A 19891-nucleotide genomic window follows, 5' to 3' on the forward strand; every position below is an offset into this window, starting at 1 on the left:
AGCACCCGTTCACGAGTATGACGCGTATCTCAGCTGACGCGTATTGTATGGAAAGTTTCATAGTACCTACTTCTGGCTGACGTTGATCAGTCTGTCAAGTGCGGATGCGGATGGTGCAACTGGCACTAAGTTAGGGCACCAACTGAACCTAAGGGCAGGTTTTTGTAACCCTACGGCAAGCATTTATTTTATTTGATAAATAAAAATAAGTTGAAAATTCGGATAATTAATAGTTGCCTTCCTTAATTTTATCAGGCTAGGATGAATTGCGTTCTCGCGCGCGAGTCCATCCCTCGAAGCCGCGCGACAGAACGCAACTCATGCTAGCAGGGCAGGTCTGTCGCGAGTTTATTTTTTACCTTGGTTATTAATTACCTTTTCGTCGGGTAGTTAAACTAATCTCTCTTTCGAGCGCTTCTGTCTTTTAGCCCTCATTCGCACGAGCACTTTATCAACGCGCGTTAAAAAAGCGTTTGAATGACACAAATGGAAACATGTGTAGTTGTTCACACGATGGCGGTGGCGCTTTTTATCAAGCGTTGTTGGATTTCCGACTTTAAGCGTTGGTCGTTAAATCGAATTTAGCGTGTGGACGGATTCAAGCGCTTTTTTAACGCGCATTGAAAAAGCGCTCGTGCGCTCATGCGCTCAAGCCCTCATGGGCTTAATGATAACCCAAAATGTAAACTTCGCTTTTATTAATTTGGTCAAGCTAGCCGTCGCCCTCGTCATGTATAATCCAGTTTCCATTATTCACTATTATAATATCTAGATTATTCCGCGTTGTTATGCATAGCCTGTATTAACAGCGGCGGCAATGAATTGCAAATGGGTGTTAGTCACTTGAAATGAACTGCGGGGCTGGCGCTTAAATAATTAAATCTAGTCTAATTGGATACTAGCCAATCAACTGTTTTTATTAAACTACGTGTTTTAGCTGACGATGGTAACATGTTTGACGGCGAAAAATGTTTGTCATTCAAATGTTTTATGTACATAATTCATTTTAATTTTCACGAGTCGTGGAATGTATTGGGCCCCTTACATTCCACGACTCTTCTCTTTCCGCACAGACTCTGTTTAGACGAATTTAGAGAAATCGAGAAAAAGGTAAAACCGTATCTTTTGTTTTCTTTTAATTTCCTGGCTTCATGTCCCCTCTTAATCTCGCAAACATTAAATTTATACTTACTTGTTTACTCATATAGGCGGTTTCTTAAATTACAAAATAGTAATTGGTACCCAAGCATTAAAATACAAAGGCATTGCAAAATTAAATGGCCCCCGACTTGACTGCGACGAGCTGAAGCGTAAATAATTAAATTGTAGTCTAATTCCAATTAGATGAGACGATGCAATAAAACAGGGTTCTAATTGTATTGCGTTTTTTCACCGGCGACAAAGAAAAGTTGTTGAGATTTACTTAAACTTTAAACTTTTCTTCCAAATAGATACTATTTATTTGACATTAACCCTGAAAAATTTGCTACTGAATTAATAACCTTTCAATTGTTAATTACAGTCCAAATTGTCTGGGATGTATACAGGGCTAGGCAGTTGAGGGGTTAATCGTGTTTGTTTGCTTTTGTTTAGTCGCATCAACGTTTATCCAAAAGTATTCTTAGAGTGGTATTGAAATTCCAATCTTATGAATTTAAACTTGTGAACCTGCTCAATATGATGTTGAAAAAAGCGCTGTATACTACATTTCCTAATACGGTCAGCAACATTTATCTTCTATTCTATTTTATACAACCTCGACCCTTATCGCCTTGTAACAAAGTGCAGAAATGTAGATATATTTGTTGCTGACTATACCTGGCTCATTTACACTCGGCCCCGCCGCAATTACACCAGCCGTTATTGTCTGACAGCCAGGCAATAGAAAAAGCGTTTTTCCCTTACCAATTATATTTTTTTGTACCTGCCGTTTCCTCTCTCGTTTCGCAAGCCAAGATTCTCTTTGGATCACTGAGCCAAAATAGTTAGTTACCTCCAATAGGGAGTATTACTGCAATGTTTTGCCGCCAGAGTGCAGTACTAGCGACGTATGTCAAATATGTACATCAAATATGACATTGATACATCAAGGCGGTTTGTTTACAAAGGGTCTACCGGGAAACGCGAAATTGAAACTCAGCTATCTGCCTCTTTATCGCTCGAATATGCAAGAGCGATAGAGAGGTTAGATAATAACATTTCGACTCTCTCGTTTGCGGTAGACCCTTAGATTGTGACTTATTGTGGGAGTGGCGCCACCTACGCAGAGTTTCGCGTAATATTCCTATTGGTTTATGCAAAAATATTACGCACACCAAAATAATCAGGTGTAACTACACACACACATAACATATGTTATGTGTTTTATGTTTTACTTATAAAACACTTTGACAACATACGCAATATGACGCATGCGGCGAGGTCCGTACGACATTAACCGTGACGTTCGGTTTCCGACGTCCGTTATGTACGAGTAGGTACCTATATTTTCTATGTAAGTATTTAAGTCATTATAATTTTAAACAGAAGATCATATACGTCTCACAAATAATAAAGTTTTACATATTAACTCACATTTATACCCGTCTATAAATCGTCTATCGCGATTTTTTGTTTGTTTTGTGTTCAAAACGCGAAAGTTTAATATTATAATAAGGTTTTAAATTGTTTAATAATTTACATCCCAATAGAATCATATTTCGTGGCCCCAACATTCATTTGCATTTCAACGCTTCTTGGTCAAACAAAGAAATCAATTTACGAGTTTCAACGAAACATCTTCCAACTCTTCATTTAACGGTGATCGGGCTTTACCCGACGACGGCGAGGCTAGAAGGAAGGGTTATGATTTGAGCTACTGTATGTTTCAAATCTTAGCCATATTTAACGTGGTGAATATACCTACTGAGCAATTTTTACTATGGAATTAATTCCAAAATCGCGAAAAAATTGGATGATTTGTATGTACATTTTGGTTTATCAGGTGTCGATGATTTCTATGATAGATTTTTAAATTCGAATTCTATGTTTTCAGATTTCGAAGTTTGTAAGTACCAAAGTAAAATTTACTCAGTACTTTAAAAATTAGAAATTCTAACTACTATGTGAATATTGAAATTTTTGAAATTTGGCTGGAAAGGCACACATGCCTAGGATACTCAGCCACCCGGTACACGGCAGTGCGGTGGTATGGGTTGGGGTAGGGAATGTAAACCGGTTTTTAATTGTATGGAAAACCCGGTTATTAACCGAAATTTCATACAAATAAAAACCAGTTTACATTCCCTAGTTGGGAGCCCTGATCGCTGGTGGCTAGGTCACTTTTTCTTTTGTAAAATTAATTAAAACTACTCCATTACAGCACCTAAATTTGTCCATGAGTGTATTGTTTTAAGTACATTGATATCACATTTACTCGTTTCCGAACATAGACCTCGGCAGCGTAAATACACCCGTAATTTACTTAGGACGGATTTCCTCTAATACATAGAATAATAAATACCTGAGATTGGGCCTGAGTGGCCGATATCAGATTTTATTGTCGATTTGATCTGCGGATTAGTTGGATTGAAAGTAAGTATGCATAGCAGGGAAGTTGCGGATGCCGATTTTTTGACATCCGCAGATGCGGATTTTTAAAGGCTCACATCCGCGAATGCGGATGCGGATGCGGATGTCAAGATAGGTACTTAAAAAACGTCAAATATTACATTTTAGTAATTTTTATAATAGGTAAAGAAATCGTTTGTTTTTCCTCCTGATAATGAATAGATTTATTGAAGCAAATAAGTTTTTTGTCAAAAAAGTTTTTTTTATATAAGCTTTTATCGTTGACTGTACATTTCTTTCAACAAGAAAATAAAGTTAGACCAAGAGAAGTCTGCAACAATTTATAGACTTCATAATTTCATAGAAGTTTGACGTTTAAAATAACACTTGCACTGTGTGAGCTATCAAAATTGTTCAAATCAAAACAAACTTCCCGTGTAACAGTTTCTATTCTGTGCTATTACTTATAATCATAACTTTCTTCGACTTTTGTTTTTATAGTAAACACATAAACAGACAAAATGCAAACATTTCGCTGCAGCACTTTAAAAGAAAAATCTTAAGTTGCTGATGTTTATCGAATGAACACAGTTAAATTATTGAAATCAGTCTTATAACAAACTATGTCTGTTTACATTTGAATCGCAAAAACTAAAGAAATAAAATAAGGGTCACAATCAATCGTGCAAGCAACCGTAGATAACATTCAAATCTCATTATGTTTAGCTTATTTGGTAGTCTCAAATGAATGTTCTTTTAAATTCACTTACTATTGATACGCGTGGCGTGGTGCACGCACGTGTATTTTATAAAAAGGAAACAGTTCTAAGCTTACGGTAGGTAATTAAAAATACATAACTATAAGTACATGTTATGATTCAGACATTAAGTAAAACTTTAGTTACTTTATTAAAAGTTTTACATAAGTATATAGTCTATGAAATAGACGCTTGCAAATATCGGTTTACACATCCGCAAACGTACATCTGTATACTATCGCCTACCTAGTATTTTTGAAAATATATATACAAAAAAAACCGGCCAAGTGCGAGTCGGGCTCGCGCACGGAGGGTTCCGCACCATCAACAAAAAGTAGAGCAAAAAAATCGTGTTTGTTGTATGGGAGCCCCCCTTAAATATTTATTTTATTTTATTTTGAGTATTTCTTGTTATAGCGGCAACAGAGATACATCATTTGTGAAAATTTCAACTGTCTAGCTATTGTGAACCGCAATAGCTAGACAGTTGAAATTTTCACAAATGATGTATCTCTGTTGCCGCTATAACAAAATGAGATAGAGCCTGGTGACAGACGGACGGACGGACGGACGGACAGCGAAGTCTTAGTAACAGGGTCCCGTTTTTTACCCTTTGGGTACGGAACCCTAAAAAATGCTTGAGATGACGAGTTACTGTACTCGTACACCCGTTGCGTACTTTCACTGTGATACTGGACGGTGTTATCGAGATTATTGTTAAAAGTTAAACTTTATTGCATAATATATGTTTTTGTTACTTCAATAAGTAATTTTTACAACAAATATCAATAACATTATGTAAATTTAACAAAAGTTATGACAGTCTCAATATTATAAATGCTTACTCCAGTCTCCAAAAATAGGATAGGTATGCCCTAATCCTAGAGAGCGATTTGAATTTATAATCTTCTCTTGGGGTAATTGCACTAAAGATCCCCATGGGTTGAAGTGTATCCGCAAGGGCCCCCGAAAACAATAAGATAAGATAAGATAAATCAAATTCAAATTTTTTTTAAATATATTATTTCAGGAAATACAGAAGTATCCAAAGCAGTACAGTGATCCCCACATTAGGCACAGCCTGTATCGGGAATCTTAGAGAAATACAGAATAATGATGTTGCTGCTATAAATATCAAAGCAATTACATTTAAATATATTATTTCAGGAAATACAGAAGTATCCAAAGCAGTACAGTGATCCCCACATTAGGCACAGCCTGTATCGGGAATCTTAGAGAAATACAGAATAATGATGTTGCCGCTATAAATATCAAAGCAATTACATTTAAGGTAAATAAGAAATTTTTATATATTATCCTAACTAAACTCTCAGTTTGCTTAGTTTGGGGCTAGGTCGATCTGTGTAGGATTTTCTCCAAATATTTATTGTTTAGTTTCCTACATAAAAAAATAACAAAATGTTTTAATTTTTGTCATAATTATATTATTATAATTTTTTTACATTGATATTATTAAGTATTTCAATATACTACAATATAAACTTTAACAGCCACTCCCAACTACAACACTAAAGTCGGTTATGTTATTTTAACGCACCTAACGAAATCTTAGCACCGTATAAAGTACAGTCGGCAACATTTTATTGTTCAGTTTACGACTTTAGAATTATCCCCGGTGCTCGTTTCCTCGCGAGGGTCGTTAAACTGTTTAAGATGAAAACAATCGCAGCGGACTGTACGAGAGTACAGTTGTTATGAAAAATTATGAAAATATAACTTGGAAGTTATTTTGGATAGAAAAGTTATCTCTATTCACACATAGGTACGCGTACAGACACATATACAGAAATATAAAGAAAGTTTTGCATCTGTTCTGGGCTAAAAAGATTGAACTATCACACATAAAAATTACGGAATAAATGCACATTCATTTTGTTAGGTAGGTACCTGAGAAATTTTATCATGTTAGTTACAATTTTGTAACGAAACTAAAAAAAAACCGGCCAAGTGCGAGTCGGACTCGCGCACGGAGGGTTCCGCACCATCAACAAAAAATAGAGCAAAAAATTCGTGTTTGTTGTATGGGAGCCCCCCTTAAATATTTATTTTATTTCATTTTTAGTATTTGTTATAGCGGCAACAGAGATACATCATTTGTGAAAATTTCAACTGTCTAGCTATCGCGGTTCATGAGATACAGCCTGGTGACAGACGGACGGACGGACGGACGGACGGACGGACAGCGAAGTCTTAGTAATAGGGTCCCGTTTTTTACCCTTTGGGTACGGAACCCTAAGAACAGTCACTTTGTTAAGTATGTGCGCGCTAATAGAAGTGCTGACAAGTCAGACGCGCTGGCCACGACATTGCGCGACTGGCTTCGGCTAAGGCAAAAACCATAAAAAGGTGAAAGGTCCGATCGCTGTGTCTCGCTCCAACCTATGGTTGTCGCCTTAGCCGAAGCTAGTCGCGCAATGTCGTGGCCAGGCCGTCAGCTAAATGAAGCATTAGAATAGGTTGTTAGCGACGAACCAGATGAACTGTAACAACGGCAAAGGATTGTCAAATCAAGAACTTTGGACTACCGCTTAAGATCGTTAAATGATTTAAGATAACAACTGTGGCGGACTGTACAGTTGCTATGAAATTGGGTGTAAAATGCAGCTTTGAAATTTTATGCGGCTAGAAAGGTTTATTTCGCTCTTCTGAAGATATTGTGAAAATTAGGTCAGGGGTCGTGTTTCTTGCACTAGAAAACTTTTCTTTTCTGAATAAGATAGTACTAATCTTATTCAGAAATCATCTATCATCTATATCTATCTAATACATTTAAACGAGCAATTCTTGTATATTTATTTATTTATATGTATATATATTTTGAGGATCTCGGAAACGGCTCTAACGATTTCGCTGAAATTTGCTATATGGGGGTTTTCGGGGGTGAAAAATCGATCTAGCTAGGTCTTATCTCTGGGAAAACGCGCATTTTTGAGTTTTAATATGTTTTCCGAGCAAAGCTCGGTCGCCCAGATATTGGTTGTTTATGCAAGCAAAAGAGTAATTAAAATTGAACGCGCGCTTCTTTAAATAAGCGTAGTCCCCAATTTTCCTCTCTGGATAATTAAGATAGAAAATATTTTTACACGATTTGATGTATTAACCACGTCTTAATTACTTCGCTTGATTATTTGTGCGTTTGAGCTTTTATTTTGTATGAAATTTGTTTTTAAACCGACAAAAAAAACGGAGGAGGATCTCAAGTCGACGCTCTCTCATTAGTAATCAAAAATTTGAAAATAGACCAACGAAGAGGCTGGTTAATAAACAATATAATATGTAAAATACTTATTTTCCATAATGTTAATATCCAAGGAGTAAAATAGGGAAGTGACTACATTTTTATGGAGACGCAGTCGTTCACTATCTTTTTAATAAAACGGTGAGGATTTCGAATAGAATTGAAAATCGAATTTTTATTCGTGCAAAATACTGCCTCGACATAATGTTTGCTAGACAAAAATTTTCATTTGTAACAACATCAAAAAAGAACGCTCTAGTACCTCCAGGCTCCAAATCCACCATTATAATATTAAACTAACCGTATCTTCACATCGCCTTACAAAGGACAAATTTCACACTCGCCGCACCTCCATATAATGTGTTTGGTATTCCTAACTCCCGAATCCCCAAAAAGACGTAAGTCTACTCCTTCTCCTTGTAACTTACGCCCTTTTTATACTACTTATCTTTCAAGTCTTCCTCACATCTAAAAAGCTGTAAGCGACTTGTATATCTAACAAATTTGGCCGCCAAAGACGTCAACTGACGTACGCGGCTACAGCCCAATATCAACCTTCGTGCATTCCGATAAGGTTCACGTTGACGCGCCGCGCGGGACAGGCGTGGCGCTCTAAGGGCTAAGTAACAGTGATGTTTTAGGTAGGATGGGCACCATTTAATCGTATAGCCTTAATCCCTTGGGCCGGACCCAGTTCTTTGCTAATGTGACAGGTAGGTTTTGGAATTTATTATGTCGTACTAATGACAAGAAGAGGTAAGGTAGGGAGTGTAAGTATATACTCGTAGTAGGGATAGGTAACCTCGAAATTATTGGTGCTCAGCTGTCGTCTACATGAAAACGAATAATACTTACTTAGGAGATTGTAAATCAAGGGACGAAATAAGTCAATTTAGTAGGAACCGAGTTTTCCTTGCTTATTGTAAAAAAAATAAAAAGAAAACGTAGGTACTTGGAAATTAAAACATCTAGAAGCGAAACATATTTTTTTAAATCCCGCTTTATAGATGTACTACTTGTGACTTTTATGTACGAAAATGTGATATTGATATAAATGTAGGTTGTTAACTTTTAATGTATTGTGCACAAAATGATCTTTTTCTGAAAGGTGTTTCACTCATTATCGGGCGGATGATAATTAATTATAATCAGTATAATACAATTTATCTCTCTGACTGATTATGATGTCCCGGAATGATAACAAAAATAACAGAACCCAATACTCTCCAACAGAAACAGGTTCGTAAACAAAATAATAATTTCCAAAACAATACACATTGTACCATCTGTGACTGACGTACAAAAATAAACTCTATTCTTACTCATAAACAGTCTATTTCCAAATAAGAATAGTCATTGTGTCATCGTCTCTGGCTCTGACATACTAAAATAAACTTTATTGAAACTGGCTACAGTTGTTTTTTCATTGTAGGTTGTAGCCATAAATATTGTAAGCTTCTTTGACAGTTTCCTTTATTGAAAATGTCGGTTAATTTCGGCTTAATTATGAACTGTCAGCTAAGAACATGACGGTTACCAATGGCTAAACTTTTGTCGGAATTACATGTCCATTTTATTTTAAAGAAGACTGAACTTCAGTGATATTATGTAGGTATTATATAGTATAATTTTGCGTTTTCTGAGAATAAAAAGTCGCAATTGACAGTCGCCAGACAGTCGCCTTCGATCTTATTTTGATTCGATCTTGAAGATCGCTCACTCTGATTGGTTCAAGCGAAATGAAATGAAAGTCGTGCGTGAGATGCGCGCCAATCACCAAGACGATTGTCAAGGTCCTATCAAAACTAGTTTAAAACCGTGACAAGTTGTTAAAGTTTGTTATTTGACTCCATGGATCACTTCAAAATTCAAATACTAGTTGGAGAATAATAAACAACACGCGGTCACCCACACTTTCAGTACAAATATAGATATCTAATTTGAAAGTTTGCAAAGTAAAACAGATAAACGAAAACTAGGTATTTATTTTTATAAAAATAAGATGGCATTTTCGCTTTGGAAATCAATTTTTTTCAATGTCGATCTTTGCTGTGAACGCTCGAATCTTTACCACATCTTCCGAAAATGCTAAATTTACGCCTTGAGGTAACTGAACTAGATACAATAAACCCCTTTATAATATATGTCGAATGCCTATGTCCTAAATGACCCATTATATTAAATGGAAATAACAAAAGACGCTTAAATTATGAAATTATATCCAAATAAACCCGTATATAATGTCAGAACTTACTCCAGTCAAAAGAGTTAAATGTATGCATTACGAAGGTTCAGACTTAATAATCATCATTACAAGTTTTTACATTATTCTGTTAGGACCATCATTTGCATTTCCAAAATGGCCGTTAAAATTAAGCAACCTCGTATTTTTATTAACCGCGTTACTGTAAAATCAACCTTGATCTCTAAAACATAAGGTTGAGTTTCGGGGTAAGGTTGGGAAGGTAATCAGTCAGAATAATGACTATAAACTTGGTCGTTGGAGTCCACAAAGGGTTTTAAATGTGGTAGTTTTATGGTGCTACCACACGTGATTAATAACAGGGACATTTACCCTTTCGCCCTTTAGTTTTAACAAATAGCGTAAGCAGGTCAAAGATTTTTGGCAAACAATGGCTTTGTCTGTGCTTCTCAAAGCTAAAATATATAACTAACTATTACGACTTAGCGACCCAAAGCCCAAAGAGGATCTTGGCCTCCGAAACGAGAGCACACCACTTTTCCCGATCCTGCGCCGTTTCCTGACAATTATCGGCTTCAAGCTGACGCAAATCCGCATCCACACTGTCTCCCCAGCTTATCATATACTTAGAGTGATAAGCAGGATCAATAGCTTAGTAAATTATAAATTAGTTTACTGTTTCGTACAATTCGTACCAGTGGAAGTACTGAATTGACAACAGTAATGTTGCAACAGTACCTATTGCAGCTGCAGTTGACATAGATAGACCTTTAGCGTCATTCTAAATCTGTGATTAATACTTAAAGTTATCAAAAATTGTATTCCAATGAGGTTAACAACTGTCAAAGCATAGGTTGTACCTGTCTCTAGTTTTGTTTGATCGAATTTGGCTTAAGGGGCTACCTGGGGTTTTCATCGATTTTTGTCAAGTTTTGAATCTTATCTCCTTTTTTTGCACCACAGATAGAATTATAAGACAAACGGCTATCAGTTCTTCAATCTTTTATCTCCATTTTTATCGACCGGATTTTGAAAGAATTGAATGCTTATTTTTTAAACATTGTCTAAAAAAACACTTTTTTCGTAAAACACTTTTTTCGTATCTAGTTTGCTGTGAAGGATCTTAGATATACGAAACCTACATATTTGGGTTCGTCTTTGACGTCTCGAAAAACGCACCAAGGATTTTAATTTTAAACTAATTAAAATTGTTCAACTTTGATGCCAAATATCTCGAAGACTATGAACTTTGAAGTAAATATGGGATACTATATTGCTTAAAGCCGTTGATGTTAATATGATAAGCTACAAAAAAAAAACATTAGAAAACTAAGGGATTCAGATCGAAGGTCATTGGTGTGGGGGATCCCCTTAAAAGGCTATAAAATTATATAGAAATCAAAAAGGTTTTGACACTACTATTTATAGGATTCACAGCGCTGCTGGCACTATCTGTAAAATACTTCGTCTGATTAACCCCATTTTGGAATATATTTCCAAATAGAGATGTATCTTTACAGTTCCCGTTTAAAATCTATGACAGTCCTCCTATCGACCTATCCCTATATGCATTATATCTATTTTGAATTAGAGAAAGGCAGATAGTTTGACACGTAGTTTGATCAGCTACTTTTGATGGTGACTGTATCTACCTTATTTTATGGACATTGAGAGGGAACGCAGAGCGCTGGCTGTGCGCTGCAATATGCTTGCACATAGGTTTGCACGATGTACAGAGAAGGTGAAATTGCCAGTCCTTCTACACGTGCAGCCTATGGATCAGCTATACGCAGCGAGCATACAGCGCTCTGCGGGTCCAGTACAACAATGCGTACAGGATGGTATTCGGGCTGCCGCGACACTGTAGCGCCTCGGGTATGTTCGCGGAGGGACGGATCGATGGCTTCCACGCGATCATCAGGAAGCGGTGTAGCTCGCTGTTGAGGCGGTGGCGCGCCAGCTCCAATACCATCCTGTGCACGTTGGCCGACCGGTGGGACTCACCGTGGCTGAAGCACTGGGTGCAGCTACATGCCCCAGTGTGTCAGAATTTTTTTAAATATTATGTTTGTACTAACCCTAGCTTTAAGAATTAGTATTTATGTTACTAACACATTATGGACTTTTGTTCGAAATAAATGATTTCAATTTCAATTTCAATTTAACGATAAGACCACCTGTTGTTACCTCTGTATTCATGTACTGTGTCTCTCTGTAAATGTTTTATTGAGGTTGTGCAATAAAGAGAATTTGTATTGTATTGTATGAAAATGGAAACTCTCCAAGCCGAAATTCGTTTGTAGGTCGGTCGGAACATCACACTAGGAAGTAGTTGTACCCTCGATCCGTCATAATTTGGGCGGTTCATTTAGATAATATATCATCCTCAGCCCCCTGGTCTCCGAATGGGTTAAATTTGAGTCATTTCCGTAATAGCTCCCCTGTGATTACGCTGTTATGGGGCGTAGTTTATTTTGAAAATACAAACATTTGATCTGTTTATATATATGTAACCTACTTGTTCTAGAATCTAGAAAAGTTTTAAATACTACGCGTCAAAAGTATCTATTATTCTGCATCCTCTAATAACTTTATGAGGTCCTAATTAAATTATCTAGATTCCCAAGGCCAAGTGCGAGTCGGACTCGCACACGAAGGGTTCCGTATCATTACGCAAAAAACGGCAAAAAAAATACGTTTATGTACTTAAATATTTATTTTATTCTGTTTTTAGTACTTATTTGTTGTTATAGCGGTAAGTGCGGCAACAGAAATACATCATCTGTGAAAATTTCTACTGCCTAGCTATCACGGTTCATGAGATACAGCCTGGTTACAGACAGACGGACAGCGAAGTCTTAGTAATAGGGTCCCGTTTTTACCCTCTGTGTACGGAACCCTAAAAAGCAAGGCTCCGATACACGAAATAAACCAAAATGAAATCCGCAGAGCACCGAAGAATTTTCCAGAACCTTTTATTAGTAGCTAATACGTCGGGTAAGCCCGTATCCGTCGTCCGCGCGTCACTCTCGATATCTGTGAGAACGGTACGTTGCTGCTAAATCTAAGACTTTTGCTGCCATTCTTTATGTTGCCCGTATTTATTTTATGTTGGTTCTAGAAATTGAGTACACAGATTATATAATACTAAAACCACCAAACCAAATAATAATACCAAAAGATAATACCACAAAACAAATAATTCAACATAAAATCATCGAAGCCCCGTAGAATTCTCCAGAACCTTGTCCCGTAGCCAACACGCCAATCGCTAACGCTCCGTAGCGAACGAAACGCAACTGTCACTGTCGCACTAATATGAAAGAGTAATAGAGAGACACAAAGCGATTCGATGGCGAAACGATAGCGATCGTCACCTTGGTTAGGCCGCCTTATTATTAAGTACGGGAAACCCACGCAAAACACCCCTAAATTGCATTTATCCCGGTTGATCTTAGTTAAAAATGCGCACAGTATGATTTCCATAGAGTTTCGATTGGTGTTTTCTTTAAACGAATGTCACTTGGGCCTAGTTTCAAGTAGTGGTTATAATTATTCTCTATGCCAGTTTCTGCTAAATGACAAAACCATCCTCGATCCATCATCTATCGAAGTTTTTTTCTGATCCCATTTTAGAGCAGTTATCGTTCTCTGCATTTTCTACGGGCCCGATTCGGATTTTGAACTAGACATCTATTAGATGTCTATTAGACATCACATCACCAAGATACGACAACGATATGTTTAAGATCTTGCCTGTCAAATTTGACATTTGTGCGATTCTGGAGATACTCTTGAACGATTTCCACAAGATATTATTACGATATTTTAACGTAAAAGTGACATTTGTTGCCCGAATTGAGCTGCAAAAGAGAACTAGTTGAAATCTAAACTACAACGTATCCAGTACATATCGTATCGTTCTCTAGTCTAGAACAGATCTTGTTTTCCGAATACCGCGGTAGATCGAGCGGTACTTTCGAGCAAAATGTTCGTTTTTACTTGCATTAATGAAGGAAAATATCGATTCTTTTATTCATGAACCACTTGTTCATATCTTTTATTTTAGTTCCATTTTGCTTGATAGTGATGAAATTGTGGAATTGCTGATATATAATTGTGTTAGTCCATAAAGAAAATTGCGTACGGACACGCACTACGCACATTATTGTGTTGTAAGACGAATCGCACTTTACTGTTTATTATTTACTCAATTTTATTTACCAAAGTAATTTATTCAAGAAAAAACTAGTTACATATGTAAGAAATCCGCAACGCATGCTTCGTCCGGTGGCTACAAATGCAAATCAGCAACATGCTTCGTCCCAAACATACCAAGGATATATGATATCCGCAACAGGCTTCGTCATTATAAAATCTAAGTTAATCATTATAACCGTCCCGAATCGTACCTGGCTCAAATGTCCCCATTACGCTGGCAGCGTTACCGCGCTGAATGGCCAATGAGATCTTGGACCTTGGATCTTGGATGTTGGACCAGGTACGATCCGGACCGAGGGTCGCATCCTCTGTCCCTCAGCCGCCGACCCAAATCCCTCACAAACTCCCTAGCCTCCACAGCCCAAGGTCCCGCAGTCTCGACTGCAACTGGGACAAAGTCGTACATTGGTTCCAGGGCAGAATATTTGGAATTTTATTTTAGCTACTAGTTAATTTATTATTAGTTAATTAGTACCTATGACTGAAAATCTGCAATATGGCCAAATAGAATCTTGTCAGGGTATATAAGAGTAGATACTTACGTATTTACCTTCCATAACTCGGCAAGTCGGCAATAAGATTAATCTTCACCTTACAAGGATTCGAACCCAGGACCGCAAACTTCTTAGCGTCGCACTAAATTGGTAGTTTTGCTGATCGTCGATGTTATTCTATGTCTTTTATAACAGGTGTGATAATAGTATAATATCAGGGAGACCGAGCTTTGGTCGGAAAACATATAAAAAATCAAAAATGCGCGTTTTCTCAGAGATAATACCTAGCTAGATCGATTTTTTGCTCTTGAAAACCCCCATATAGCAAATTTCATCGAAATCGTTAGAGCCGTTTCCGATATCCCCGAAAAATATTTAAATAAAAAAAAAATTATATATACAAATATTGCTCTTTTAAAGGTATAGCTCGTTTAAAGGTATTAATATAAGTTAACATCATTAAATTCATTAGTCTGGTTAGAACTAAGACTGTAGCATGGTAACTGATGGTAACTCAATATTTATGAAGTTGAATCATTGACGGCCCTTCTGCACTGCGGCGTTCGATTTTGTCAAACCATATTGGGCCCGATATTTTTTCTCAACCTCGTAAATTGGGACACGTTTTCTCTGCTCAGCCTCTGCCAAACTGAATTCTAAACTCGTCAAGCGGATGCGGAAGCTAATTTCACATTCGTGTTCAATTTCACTTCGATCAACAGTAATTGTACCAAACTGGCGTTTTGACGGCCGTCTAACTTTTGTGTACCAACTTCCCGCGCCTAACTTTTAATGTAAGAACCATTACTTTCCGCACTCGAGCACAAAATTGGTATCTGGAAACCAGGGGAATGAAAGCCTTCGCTGCGATATAATTTAGTATATTTATTCAGTAATGTCACTTGAAACAACTCAGGAGCGAGCGGCGGCAATGCCCTGGACTCTCGGGCATCGCCGTCGCGGCTTACAATGTTATAGACTATGATAACGGTTTAAAAAAACAATATATTCAACATCCTCTATCGTATGTATGTACTGATATATTTACAAACTTCTATGCTTATTTACACTAACTAACAACGTTTAATATATTTGAAATATCGTACACGGAGAATATTATAGTCCATTTTCTAACAGCCGGCACCTTTCGGCCTAATTATATACATAGTAGGGGCATTTTCGTTAGAATTTTTTATTGCGGCCTCGACGGTGAGTGCCGAAGAGGATTCGGGCGAAGGCCTGGCGGAAGTCGGGGCTGAAGATTGTGTAGATAACCGGGTTGAGCGTCGAGTTGAAATAGCCGAGCCAGAGGAAGAAGCTGGCCAAGTAATCACTGATCACGCAAGAAGAACAAATAGGCATCACTAACGCCATGATGAAGAAAGGTAGCCAGCAGATCACGAAGGCCCCTGTTATGATCGCTAGCGTTTTAGCTGCTTTCCTCTCTCTCTTAGCTTCTAGCGACTCCTTCTTTTCCCTATGCGAGGGAGCGGGAACGATAGCGCGCTCCGCTTTCGACCCATTCGTAACGGTCGAGGAAGACTTCTCAGGCGAAACGGAAGGCGCTTTTTCGTTGATCGTGAACGCAGTTGTACGAGGTTCCTCGTCCAAGGTATCTACAGTGGAAGTGCTTTGGCCTTCAGTGAGGAGAAGCGAAGCGGCTAGCGCTTCGGTCCGCGTGCGTTGATTGCACTTCTTTAAGTTGAGGAACCTTTTCTTTACAAAGCGCCTGTCTCTGGCGGATTGTACTGGTCTACCAGGAGTCGTACTGCCATCAGCTGACGTCGAGCGTGGGGGTGGTGGTTCAGTCCTCCTTCTGATTCGTCGTCGGGCTGTTTGGAAGATCTTCCAATAAAGGATAAGGATGACGGCAAGCGGCACGTAGAAGGTGGACATAGTGGCGAAGATTTGGTAGGCTAGGTCTTGACTGACGAGGCACTTCTGCTGCTGGGTGATACGGGCGAGGTAGTCGGGGTCCTTCCATCCGAGCTGCGGGGCGAGAGAGACCACGAGCGCGGCGCCCCACACCAGCACGATCATCGTGAAGATGCGCCGCTCGTTGCGGTTGTGCATGTAGTCGACATCCGTCACAGCCCAGTACCTGATAACAAAACGGATATTAGATGTAAGTATACAGAAGATAAAAAGGTAATTATATGTATACAGAAACAAGTGTCGAGATGACAAGCGACCAGGAGTGAAAATATGTACTGCAAATTGTGGCGTCAGTGTAGCTATTTACGCCTAAATGATAACGTGCCTTTAATAAAAAGGATTACAAGTCTCGCGCAGCACAAGTATTATATGGAACATACCACCTTTTTCAAAATACTGTGATCAATAATTTTATGAGTTGTAAAGAAGTTTACCTATCAGTAGCTATAGCGACGAGGTGAAGTATGGAAGCGGAGCTGCAGAGCACGTCGCTGGAGGTCCACATGTCGCACAGCTCGGGGCCCAGGATCCAGCCCTGGCTTACCTGGCAACATAAACAATTATTACTGTCATCCATCAATGTATGAAACTAGTGGTTGTGTGTGCTGTAGAACTTGGGAACTCTCATGAAGTTTTGAACAGAACGAGGACTTCTTAAAAGAAAAGGAAATGCAGTCAGACCGTTGACTGGTTGGAACAGGATATTTCAAAATTACTGATGAGTTACATTACTAAAGTTAATCATTACATCAGCCCTTTATCACCCACTGCTGAGCATAGGCCTCTCTTCTAGTACGCCACTTGTCCCGGTCCTGAGCTAATCTCATCCAGAAGTGACCCGCAATCTTCCGGATGGCGTCCACCCAACGAGCCACCGGCCACAAAAATTAAACCCAAAGCAAAGGTTTAGGTAGGTACACCGAATAGTACCTACGCACCCACTAGATGGCGACTGTACCTAGCATAAAAGTAAACATTCAACCCCATCACGCATAACAGCCGTAACAGCCATTGGAAAACACATCCAATTATTTTCCGTATTCTGGTGCTAAAATTTCAAATTAAACTGATTTTCCAATCACAGTTATTGCGTTATGCGTGTCTGTTTGCATGAAATTCTCATAGAGTAAAGTGTCATTCTATGGAACTTGCTAACTATGTAAACAAACCGCCATATTGAAATTGTCTAAAATTATGAATTTACTAGTGACTTTTGTTTACATAGTTAGCAACAGGGCCGGATCTAGGGTAGAGCGAGTGGAGCGGCTGCTCTACTGCCCTCCTAAGGTAAAAGGCCGTATTTTAATATAGTGTTCTTTGAAAATACGGCCTTTTACCTTAGGAGGGCAGTCTAGGCGCCGGATGGCAAGGGGGGCGCCAAAACCCGATTTCGCTCTACCCTGATCAAGGGCTCGGGCCGGCACTGGTTAGCAAGTTCCATAGAATGACACTTTAGTGACCCTGCCTAGTGCCTACGAAGGGTATTTATTTGTGTGTTTATCGCAAACATTTTGTCCTGAGTAGGTAGGTATCTAATGGATATTAAATTTCTATGTATGTAAATACAATGTGTTACAAACATAGTGAGGGTTGCCTTTAAGGGTATCGGTATCGAGTTCCGTTTAGGAAAAATTGGAGGATATTTTTCGATGCGTAATTTTTTTCATGGGGCAGTTCGTCTTAAATACATTACAAAGTTCAAAAACTTTTCGCGTCAAAAATGTTTCCTTCTACTTTTTTCTTAATCAGAACACGAAACCGAATAACTATGCCCTTCAACGGATCCTCACTATTTAATTTTTGTTACACCTTGTACATAATATATGTACATATAAACTCTGTATTTATATCGTCATCTAATAGCCACAACAGAATCCTCATTGAGCTTACTACTGTGGGACTAGGTCGATCTGTGTAAATATTACAAGTAAATATTTATTTATTTCAAAATATTCTCGGACAAAACTCAACAGTGCGCTATATAATTTTAAAATATCGTATCGTAATAGCATGCAATATGAACGCCAGCATGCATTGAATGCATTGAATAGATATTGCATTACTGGCATGCCAGCTGGTTAGTCGGGTGGAAAACTCGGTTTGGAGCGTAAAGGCGTATTCAGATCAAAAATGTGATATTGGTGTGATAAAGAGTCGTACAGGATGAAATTTTGAAATGGGTTAGAAAGGGTTACCAGTTCATTTGCTACGCGAAATTGGCCTTGGGAGATTTTTCCTATGTGATTCATTTACGATGATTGGTATTTACAAAGTAAAAAAATTACTCCAAGCGAGTACATCCAAACATTGGCGTACATCCAGGTGACGTTGGGATGGCAACTGCAGCTGCATAACTGTTGTGAGATTACTGCTGCGGCCTTGACGCAGGTGCTGTCACTATCAATTTTCATGATAAAATGAGTGCATCAGTTATGCAGTTAACATTAAATACAACAAAGGCGAATACATCCCTAAATCAGTATGGGATCTCGTTAACTAGTAACGAACGTCAATCAAGTTATGTTAGGGTACTAGAAAAACCAAAATTGAAAGAAAAACTCTCACTATAACTTTAAAAATCCACAGTAAAATGGACGTAGGTATTATCCATCAAATCTGCATACCAGTCGTGCCTAGGCTAGGGCAAATCTGAAAATGTGTGAATTGTGTAATAGGAAACGCATACTGGACAGGCAAATCTGTGCCTGTTAACGCCATACATTGACAGCTTTGCCCAAAGAGAATATAACCACTACGTTTTAGCTTTGCGCACCAGGCACGATTGTTAGGCAGACGGCTACCGGAGAAATTCCTTTTGCGATCCGTTCGCATTGCATCGCATGGGAATACGATATAATTATAGTGCGATTCATATTAAATCAATTTCTATATCTTTTTAGGGTAGACCGAAGCGGAACGGATCAAAGGGCGAATCGAATCAAGATGAAAAATCCGTTGATATTTGAAATAGTGCATTGATATGAGCGCACTAAAGTAGTACATCTTTTTTCTTAGCCTGCGACGCCATCAGTCATTAGCAATATTTTAAATAAAAATAAAAAATCTCGGGGCAAAGGAAGACCCAAACGGAGATGGCGGGACAACCTTGATACATTCTGTGCGGAGTGGCGGGAGTGTGCATTGGACAGAGTCAAGTGGCGGGAAAGAGGGGAGGCCTTTGCCCAGCAGTGGGACACACTAATATGGATTGCTGATAGTGATAATGTACTAATACGGCAATCGAAAAATCAAACATTGCCTTGTATCAATGAGTTTTTCTGTAATGATGTACAAAATAGTATGTCTAATTGATATCATCACTTATTTTTTGTGAAGGAAAAGATAATAACCTAAACTTTCATAAGTACATTCAGCAGGATTCTCATACATGTAAACTAGAGTGGACATACCATAGCCATGTTACGAACGATACTAAAATATCAAATAGGCCCCTGAATATGCTTCCCGGTAG

General features: G+C 38.3%; 1 protein-coding gene and 1 long non-coding RNA gene across 5 annotated transcripts in view; both read right to left on the minus strand.

The window, feature by feature from the left end:
* The window catches only part of LOC134652869 (uncharacterized), a 224572-nt gene that overhangs the window by 75685 nt on the left and 128996 nt on the right, over positions 1-19891 (minus strand). The window lies entirely within an intron of this gene.
* Positions 15350-19891, minus strand: part of LOC134652830 (5-hydroxytryptamine receptor) — a 124923-nt gene continuing 120381 nt past the window's right edge. Inside the window, exons 5-6 of the mRNA XM_063508012.1 lie at positions 16854-16963; positions 15350-16585 (exon numbers count right to left, since the gene is read on the minus strand). Coding sequence (XP_063364082.1) covers positions 15667-16585; positions 16854-16963 — 1029 coding nt within the window. The 3' untranslated portion in view covers positions 15350-15666. The remainder of the gene's footprint in view (positions 16586-16853; positions 16964-19891) is intronic.

Source organism: Cydia amplana, chromosome 12 (assembly GCF_948474715.1).
Source record: "Cydia amplana chromosome 12, ilCydAmpl1.1, whole genome shotgun sequence".
In the NCBI taxonomy this organism is placed as follows: Eukaryota; Metazoa; Arthropoda; class Insecta; order Lepidoptera; family Tortricidae; genus Cydia; species Cydia amplana.